Raw genomic sequence first — 10,187 nt, 5'->3', positions numbered from 1 at the left:
CTTGAGACAAAGAAGAATTCTGTTCCCTACAGGAGAAAGATTTAAGAAAATAGCAATGGTTTGACAAATATCAAGAATTTAAAGTATCTAAATTTTTATTTGTCATTTTATTAAAAGTTTCCATTTAAATGAAAGTTATGCAACTAGCTCTGGAATCAAAAAGACCTAATCTTAGGAAAACCAAGTGGGTTTACCTAAAAGCCAGCCATCAGAATCTGCAAAACGCAATTATAGTGAAGAAATCATATATTCCTTTTTTTCACCCTAAATATATTGGTGTTGAGAAAGATTCACAAGAAGATGGTATATCACCAACATCCACAGAAACGAAGCCAGACCTTTGCTTTTCAGTCACACCATGAACTGAATATTAAAGATTATATTCATTTTGATCAATGCTTTAAATATTTCTCTGTTATAAACAAGCCTTTTCTTGGTCCTGTTGGCATTTCACATTATTGATGCCCCTCCCCCCCACCCTACTTTGAAACTTCTGTGATGCCCACCTATCCTGATTCTTCTAGCTCTGTAACACTCCAAACCACAATCCTCCAGCTCGGTCAACCTCCAAAAACTCATTTACTCATACTTTTACTTCCATACAGATGATTCCCAAATCTTCATTGTCTGGAATGACAAACTCCAGTCTGGCATTTCCAGCAACGTCTACTTAGAAATAGCTTGCACTCAATTCAAAGCCAAAGTACCAATTCATACCATGGGCAGCAAGCAGTTTAAGAGGAGACAGAGTTAGATACATAAATGGATATGGAAAGGCCATCAGGTAAACTATTTTTCAATTGAAAATGAGTATTTTATTATATAGCACACAAATATGATCCCATTCTGTTTTTTAAATAAAAATTTTCAGAATGACATACTGGAAAATGGTTACCTCTAAGAACGGTGCTATGGATGGCAAGAGAATGGAGAGAGACTTACTATTTATCTTTGTACTGTCTATATTTTTAAGTTATTTTATAACTTATTTCATAAAAAAACTAGTTAATTGATAAAAAGAAAGTAATAGAAAAATAGTAAACTAGCTTTAGAAACAAAACCTTTCTGGTGTAGAAAGCCAAAGAGAGACTCTCCCTATATTGACCTGGGCTCTATGACCAATCATACCACAACACCATAATGGTCTGGGTAGCTCCAGGAGAAAAAGAATGGAAAGCAGGTCTTATAGTACCTTGAAACCTGTAGCATAAATCCAGAGCCATAGCTGATGGTTTTAGAATCTGCACTGTCAGTTGCAACTAAAAAAATAAAACCCAAAATGTGAGAGCTGCACACCCCATCAGCTTGTTGGCTGGGGTCAGGTACCTGCTCTCTAGCAGTAATTCAGTCACTTGATTATTTAGGTGTGCAGTGCTGGCAGACAGCTGAGACGCTCACGATTCAGCAGCTATGGCTCAGTACATGTTTTTCAGATTCAGAGGGAACAATTTCAGTGTTTTTATAACGAGATATAGGAATAACTACCCTGTGGAAACCATCCCACCTCACTCCCAACAAACATCTATTTCTGAAACCTCATTACTTCTGGTTTGGAAAATTAGAGGTAATTAACTATTCTCTCTGTTAGGTCAAGGGAATTGGAAGAAAAAACGTGGAGAGTAAAAGGGGTAGAGAAAGTTCCAAAACAAATTATATTTTGGATGGATGGCCAAGAGTCTATATTTCCATTGCTAAAGAATGCATAGATTTATTAGTTTGGTGACAAACACTATTATTTCACTAAAGAGAAAGATAAAAAGAACAACAAAATCAATGAAACAATGACTAGTAGCATGGAACCTCTACTGAAGAGGTAAGAAATTTAACTAGAAAGTTAAATAATTAAAATTTGCAGAAAAAACTCTGAAAATGAAGACATGTGCCTTTCCTGTAAGGAAACCCAATGCAGCATGAAATAAATGGAACTTTAGAACCTGTTGGAATTCCATGAGATCGTGGGCAAGTTACTCACCCACCTCTGAATCTAAGTGTCTTCTGTAAAATGGATACAAGTAGAAGAAATAATACATGTAAAACACTTAACATGAGAAGGCATACATGTCAATTCCCCTTTTGAAGTAGGCATTGTTATAAAATGTTTTTTCTTTTAAACAATTTTATGTCGAAGTTACTTTAAACAGTGCCTATGCCAAATTTAAAATGTGAAAACGAGAGGGGAGGGGAAATGGTGTAGATGTCAGAGGCTTTGTTCATCCCTCCTGCAACCAAATCAAAATTGTGACAGAAACACAGAGCGAACAGCAAGCAAAGTCACCTGGGATCTAGATGAACAGAAGCCCTACAACTAGGGAGAGAAATAAAAAATCACCATGCAAACATAGAAGGGAGGAAGAGGCGAAGGCACAAAGCTGCCTGGTCCCTGGCTGACTGGGAGAGAGGCTGTGGCAGCAGCAGCCGGCAGCTGCAGATGCCTCTTAAACAGGCCGTGTCTGCAAGCGGACTTTCCCAGTGACGGACCTGCTTACTCTGAGCACCAGCGCCAGGTCGGCTGCTCGGGGGGTACCAGGGACTTACAGGGGGACACCGAGTTGTCAGAGCGAGGGCTGGAGGCAAGGCTTTCTCCCAGGCAGAAGTGCAGGCAGTATCCATTATTCCTGTCAACCCCTCCCACCTCCCAGTGTGCGGACTCAGCACCACCATAGCTGAAATGTCATCAAACTGGATAACAGAGGTCATTCCTCCCAGAGGATTCCCTGAAACTCTGCCTCCCCCAACTCATGGCCCCACCCAAGCCACATCCAGTTGTGTCCTACAAGTCCGGTGCTGAGCCAACACAAGACTCACATTGGTGACAGCTGGCCTCTGTTTCTGGCGTTGCCTCTTGAGGCAACTCTAAGCACAGCATCTGTGGATTGCTTGCTGAATCTTAACAGGTGGCACCATAGGAGAACAGGCTGGGGCTAAATTTGGCCTGCAGCTGAACCCCTATCAGGACTGTGCCACTGGACACCTACCACACAAAGCCACGCTAATAAGACCAGGAGACTTAGGAGCTTTGCTTAGTTCATGGAAACAGACATGAGAAGGCAGCCAAAATGGGAAGACAAAGAAGCAGAAATCATATGAGAGAAGAGAGATCCAGGAATAATGGAGTCAAAGCAATCTAACAGATGCAGAGTTCAAAACACTGGCTATAAAGAAGCTCAATGAACTTAGGAGAAGTGCAGATGAATTCAGTGAGAACTTTAACAAAGAGATTTAAAAAACATAAAATAAGAATGGAAATTATAAAAGAAAACCCAGTCAGAAACAAAGAACACATTATTTGAGATGAAGAGTATATATTAGAGGGAATAAACTGAGTGAATAAAGAAAAGGATTAAACCACCAATATAGAGGATGGAGAAGCCAAGGACACTCAATCAGAATGGCAAGAAAAAAGAAGCCAAGACTATAATAACTTAAGGAGCCTATGGGACAAAATTAAATGGAAAAATATCCATGTCATAATGATACTTGAAGGAAAACAAGAAGTTGAAGAGCTTTTTGAAGAAATAATGATGAACAACTTCCCTAACCTGGTGAAGAAAATAGACATACGACTCCAGGAAGCTCAGAGAGTCTCCAAAAAATAAATGAACCCAAAGAGACCCACACCAAGACACTTTATAATTAAAATGCCAAAGTTTAAATACAAAGAGAGAATCTTAAAAGCAGTAAGAGAAAAAGCAGTTAGTTACCTACAAGGGAGTACCCATAAGACTGGCAGCTGATTTTTCAAAAGAAACCTTGCAGGACAGAAGGGATTGGCAGTAAATGTTCAAAGTGATGAAAACCCAGGATCTACAAGCAAGAATACTTTATCTAGTAAAGCTATCATTCACAGTCAAAGGACAGATAAAGAGCTTCCCAGAAAAAAAATAAGCTAAAGGAATTCATCAACACCAAGCCAGTGTTACAGGAAATATTGGAGGGACTTCTTTAAGAAGAGAAAAAATATGTATCAAAACTATTAAGAACTACATATCTATCAACAAGTACCTCAAATGGAAAAGAATTAAGAGCTCTGACCATAAGATAGAGTGGCTGAATGGATAAGAAAACAAGACCCCTACATATGCTGCCTACAAGAGATTCAGTGCAGATTTAAAAACACACACAGACTAAATGGAAGAGGATGGAATAAGATATGGCCTTGATGGACATAGAGGGTATTGTGCTGAATAAGTCAGATAGAGAAAGACAAATACCACATGATTTCATGTACATGTGGAATCTAAAGAGCAAAATAAACAAGAACAAAAAAATGGAAACAAACTCATAGATACAGTGAATATTTTGAGGGCTACTAGATAGGAGAGGCATTGGAGAGATGGCAAAAAAGGGCAAAGGGATTAAGAAGTACAAATAGTTACAAAATAGACATGGAAATATAAAGTGTAGCATAAGGAATAATGTTGTAATAAATATGTAAGTGTAGCATAAGGAATACTGTAATAAATAAAAAATGTGTATCTGATTTAGTGGGGCGATCACTTTGTGAGTTATATAGATGTCTAATCACTATGCTGTACAACTGAAACTAATATATTATTGCATGCCAATTATAATTGAAAAAACTCATTGAATTGTATAATGCAAATACGAACGACAAATTGTCTATTATATTTCAATAAATCCAGAAAAAAGTAAATAAATAAAATGTGAAAACATTTACAAAAATGCAGTAATTCAAAAACAACCTCAAAAAGTAAGGTATACTTGCTTTTTTAATTTATTGAGCAGACCTACAACTGAAGATGGTAAAAGAATTTTCAATTTAAAGAAATATCCACAAACACAATTTAAGGAACATTAGAGATATAGTTTGTAGGTGAAATTGTTGCAGATACAAGGGGAAAAGGGAGGGGAGTGAACAGTATATGTCAGGGACATAGAAGCATGTCACATTCATAGACAGTAAGAGAGGCACAAGTATTTATAAAGACAATGTGCAAACCACATTTCCAGAAACTCCAAGTCCTAAGGCAGTCTTTCAAAGGGGAGATGAAGAGACTCAGAGAGGTTTTACAAATGCAGAAAAGAAAAGCAACTGAGTAGTTCAGTTCCCTCTAAAATGGTCCCGGAATCAAACTCCATCATCAGGAATCAACACTGCTTACCTATTCCTAATAACACCTGCCATGTGTAGGAATCCACCCCTCATGTTTAACAGGTATTTCCTCTGTGGAACTTCAGTTTAACTATCATGGCTTGGATCCTTCTGGGTTGCCAGCAGGTTAGCTGGTGGTTGTGTCTTTTACCTTGTTACATGATTGTCGCTCAATCAAGCGCTTCGTTATGGAATAGCTACTCATTTCTGGACAATTCTTGTTTCCTTTAGGGTCACACTTGACTTTTTCCTAACATTAAAAACTTGTTTACTTACAGTGTCTACATAAAATTTCCAGGAAAAATGTTCCAACATAATGTGGTACTAGAAAAGCCCATCAGTGGGTCAACTGATATATATGAAAGCCATAGTAATTAGTATAAATCAGTGGTTCCCAACCTTTTTGGCACCAGGGACTGGTGCTCCTATGAGAATCTAATGCCTGATGATCTGAGGTGGAGCTGAGGGGGGGGGGTGTTGGGGACCCCTAGTATAAATAGTAAAGCTGAATTCTTCTCTATGTTAAATTATATATTTACATATTATTAATCCAGTATTTACATAAAGGCTGCATTTAACTCAATTCTCTGGTAAACAGTGCTACTGGAATCACAAGTTTGGCATTTAAAGTATATAAGCAACTTAACCATAGTCTTAATAGAGTATATGTGCAAACACAATCCATACTAAACTGATAAATTTCTTACTATTGAATTGAGTCATTCTAGTAGACGGCTATCATCAACTGTTATTCAAGCAATCCCTGTTCTGTTTTGTTCCAAACATCAGACAATCATCATGTTACCATTAGATGAGTGTCATGAATCAATGTGAATCTTAGAAGACTCAAGAAATCAAAAGGCAAACATAGGCTGAAACAAAATTCTTACACAACAAAGCTCAGAAACAGCACAGAGAAAATAAAATCCATGTTTTGGTCTTTTGGCTTCAATACCTCCCCCAAAATGTTCTTTCTACCTTTTAAATATTACATACATAAAACAATGACTCTCAATCATAGCTACATATTAGAATCATTTAGAGATCTTTTAAAAAAATACCAATGACCAGGACCCACTCCCTGAGATTCTGATTTCACTGATCTGACACAGGGCCTGGTAATTGATCTTTCTAAAAAAACTCCCTTGGTAATTCTAATATGCAGCCAGGTGGGAAACCACTATTATAAACTAATACAGCCTTTTGGGACAGTAATTGCTCTGAGATTGATAAACATGCTTTTTGCCTTTTCATAAGATTTTATTAATTTGCTCAATTCATGCCATAGCTAATGAACGACTGTTACATAGCAGGCACTGTGTTAATGGAGAAAGATGTGCAAGATATGTTCCCTGCCCTCAAGAAGCTCCTTATTAGTAGGTAGAGAGTAGTTAAGTAGAGAGACCCATAAATAAGTAACTGTAATTAAATATAAGTGCTCTTGAAGTGTAAGAAAATACAGCATGCCTTACATGTCATCTTTGAGCTGGGGTCATGCTGCAGCATTCCAATTTTAGTATATGTCCTACCAAACTAGGAAAGTCAGAAGTTACAGTTACTAAATACCCGGGCAAGTATTCAGCCTACACAAGGTGAAAATAGTGTGCATTTTGCTATTCTCCTTCACAGAAACTGTTGTACCATGAAAGTAGGAATTTCTATGTTTTAATTTGGATGATTCATCTTAAAATTTCCTTCATGTAATATTACCAATTGTACACTTACCTATAAAACTATACATTTGCAGAATATCTAGTAAGTGATCATGACAAAAATTAGCCAATTACCTATAGTTGCATAACACCTTTCCTTTCCAGTAACTGCTACATTTGCTAAGACAAGAAGTTTTGGGACTATGAAAAGGTCTCATCATTGGTGATTTTTTTCAGTTGTTTGAAAGATGGTATATAGAAAAATGATATGGAAGCAATACACATTCAAAGGAGTTTTTTGGTTAGACTTTCAAAAATAAGAAACACAAGAGAAAAGAGTTCAAATTAAAAAAAAAGAGATGGCATCCATTCAATATTCATAATGAATCAAGCATATGATTCCCTCAAAGATAGTGGATGAGTGAGTAGATAAGTAGTAAGGTAAGAGAGTGAGTGGATAGTCAACTCATCTTTAAAAGTGAAATCTATTTTGAAGTACCTCAGTGAAAATTTAAACCTATTAAGTAAGACCTAGGGGTCAAAACCAACTTGTGATACTAACTCAGCATGAAAGAAAATCACGATTCCAGAGAACTTGGACAGAAATCAACAAAAAGGTTTTCGGTGCAGATGAACATCTCCAAGGCCTTTCTGTTTAAATCCAGAGTTGAACGAATTCTAAGTTAAAATGTATGCTGTCAAGGTCCCTGCAAGAAAATCTCAAGTGAATTTCAATTTCCAGATCAATATATGCTGAGACAATTTACCAGAGAAACCTTCAACCTTTACACAGGGTGAGGAACACTATCATTACACTCTTTACCATGAAGGCTACCCTGAATTCATTATTTCATGGAATGACATAACTGGCACTGACCAAGTTAAATTTTGTAGAATATGAATGAGATTTCACATTCACTGTAGTTAAGGTAGCCAGAGAGTACCCATTACTCAAAATTAGCTTACTCTTCCTCCTTATGTAGCTCTGAAGCAACAAAAGAGATTAATTTAGTTCTATCAAAGCTGTTTCCTGAGAATATTCTATCAATTATAAGTCAGGAGAATATTGATTGTGCTAATGCGATGCTGACCACTTCTTTTTGATATCCAAAGAGATCACACTATCACTCTTACAGACCTCAATGAATCAGAACTAGTAACTAACACTGATTCAATGATGGCTATATTCCATCATCGCAATATAATTAACATTTTAATCTCACAGTTTCCAATTATGACTTTGCTGGCTCATTTAAATCAAATATGACTAAGACATAACAGACATCATTCACTTCTACACACATACAATCATTTGGGGGCTTTGGGGAAACACCCTAATTCACCTTCACTGGGTGCTAGGAATAAAGAAACCAAGGGGATTTTTCTGACATATTTGTCTGTCTAGAGCTTTGCTATTCACACTGGCTATCGAGCACTTACAATGTGGCTAGTCCAACAGAGGAACTGAATTTTGAATTTTATTTTTCATTAAATTTAAATTTAGAGAGAGATACTTGATTCTGTTATTGAAAAACTTTTAAGTATGTTTGGAAGAACTTGGGTATGTGAATCTACTTTTTCATATGCAAATTTTATAAAACCTAGACACAAATCAGGTATTTCTTGTGAAAATTTGGTTTAGTGTCAGAATTGAGATATGTTGCTAGTGTAAAATACACATTGGATTTCAAAGACTGAGTACGAAAGAAAGGCTGTAAATATCTCAATAATTTGGATCTACTGGGTTAAATAAAATATTTTATTAACACTAATTGCATCTATTTGTTTTTAATATTTTAATATCGCTATTAGAAAATTTACATGTGTAAAATTACATGTGGCTCCCATTATTTATCTTTTGGACAGCGCTGCTCTAGAGCACTTCACCAAGGGACACATTTGGATATTTTTCTAGTAGGCAGGCTGGTCATGTAACAAACAATAGGAGCAAGAAGTAACATGTCCTCCTATCAATTGGGTCTGAGGAAAGTGTGTAGCAAGCTGTAGTCACAATTTCACTATGTGAGGCAACACTGTAATATCCCAACATGGAAGGGGAAAAAAATGAGTTATCAGCACTTAAACAAATTGAAATCCAGCATTGCAGACGACTTAAAAGAAAAAGAGCCAACTGCTCTAAGGTCTTGGTTTCATTTTTCAACTGAGGACCTTAAAATAGACAATAAAGCACTGCTTCCAAAAAAGAAGTAAGAATATTTCAATAGCAGCTATCTAGCAATCCTCAATAAATAAGCAAAAATTGCTCTTAAATCTTATCTTCTCAACTTTGAAAGCCACAGGATACACGCTGAACTAGGAAATCAACTTCATATTGCCAGCATTTCCCTCACAAGCAAATTAGCAGGATTGTGCACTTGGAATACTGTTTGACGAGAATGAAAAGGAAACTATTCAAAACAGATTTAAGAAATGGACAATTAGATGAGGAACTGCAGATTTAATTCTCAATTAGCACTGTGATTAATCTGATTCCCTGCTTTTCCCTAGTGTAATTATACAACACAGATGAAAGGATGAGCATTTGGACTGTCAGTTCTATATTCTAGACCAGCCCGGTGACTCAAAGCAGACGGCTCTACCACACTAACCACCATCCCAACAGCAGTCGAGGGAAGCCTCAAACACTGATTTAACAGTCATTGCATAACGAGGCATTAAACATTCTGATCTCCCCAACTCTTTCCACGTTCGTCTACACCAGGTGAGGAATTTGCTGAAACTGAACGCAACCCCTCTTAAATGGCCCCCTCCGATCTGGGCATGGGGTGAACACAAAGGCATCTATCTAATATCCTGCACAATAGACACACACCCGGCAATTAAAATCCCTGGACGTTCTTTCTCTTTTTCCCCACGCAAGCAAAAAGAAATGCAAGCTGCTCTTTTCGTTAATGGTGTGTGGTAAACGGAAGGTAACAATAAACCCAACTGTTCCCAGGAAGCAACTATAAAATCAGTTCGGCCACGTCCCTGTGCAACCGTCAGATAAAATGCAGAAAGCAGATTTCGGCCGGCCCCACGCCTCGTGGGGTGGCCGACCTCGGCTAGTTCGCGTCCACGGATCGCTGGGAACTCCCCAGACCCACACTCGGAAGGAGTTCCAGGGCGGCGGAGGTGAGGGAGGGCAGGGGGCAGGCCCGGGGCAGGCCCGGGGCGGGTGTGGGTGCGGAAGGACCCGGGCATCACTGAAATGCATTTTCCCACACTCCCGCTCCCTCGCGTGGAGACTCACTTGCCGATCACCTCGCACAGCTCGTACACATCCTCGAACAGCACGTCGTCGTCGGCCATGGTCCGGAGGGGACAGCGGCCGCAGCGTGGAGGGCTTCGAAAATGGGGGTGGGGGCGCCAAAGAGCTCAGTGCCCGGCCCCCGACTCGCCTCCTCCCCTCAGGACCCGCG

General features: G+C 38.4%; 1 protein-coding gene across 5 annotated transcripts in view; it reads right to left on the bottom strand.

Moving 5' to 3' along the window:
* CASK (calcium/calmodulin dependent serine protein kinase) overlaps positions 1-10,187 on the bottom strand; it is a 385,645-nt gene extending 375,458 nt beyond the window's left edge. For 4 of the 5 annotated variants that reach the window (XM_015594375.2, XM_015594376.2, XM_015594377.2 and 1 more), the window contains exon 1: positions 10,019-10,181. In XM_015594375.2, coding sequence (XP_015449861.1) covers positions 10,019-10,077 — 59 coding nt within the window. In that variant the 5' untranslated portion in view covers positions 10,078-10,181. Of the gene's footprint in view, positions 1-10,018 lie in introns of all 5 variants that reach the window. The other variant, XM_006918246.3, reaches the window with a different exon arrangement.

The sequence above is a fragment of the Pteropus alecto genome, unplaced genomic scaffold (assembly GCF_000325575.1).
Source record: "Pteropus alecto unplaced genomic scaffold, ASM32557v1 scaffold28, whole genome shotgun sequence".
Taxonomy (NCBI): Eukaryota; Metazoa; Chordata; class Mammalia; order Chiroptera; family Pteropodidae; genus Pteropus; species Pteropus alecto.
This window is presented reverse-complemented; position numbering and strand designations above follow the sequence as displayed.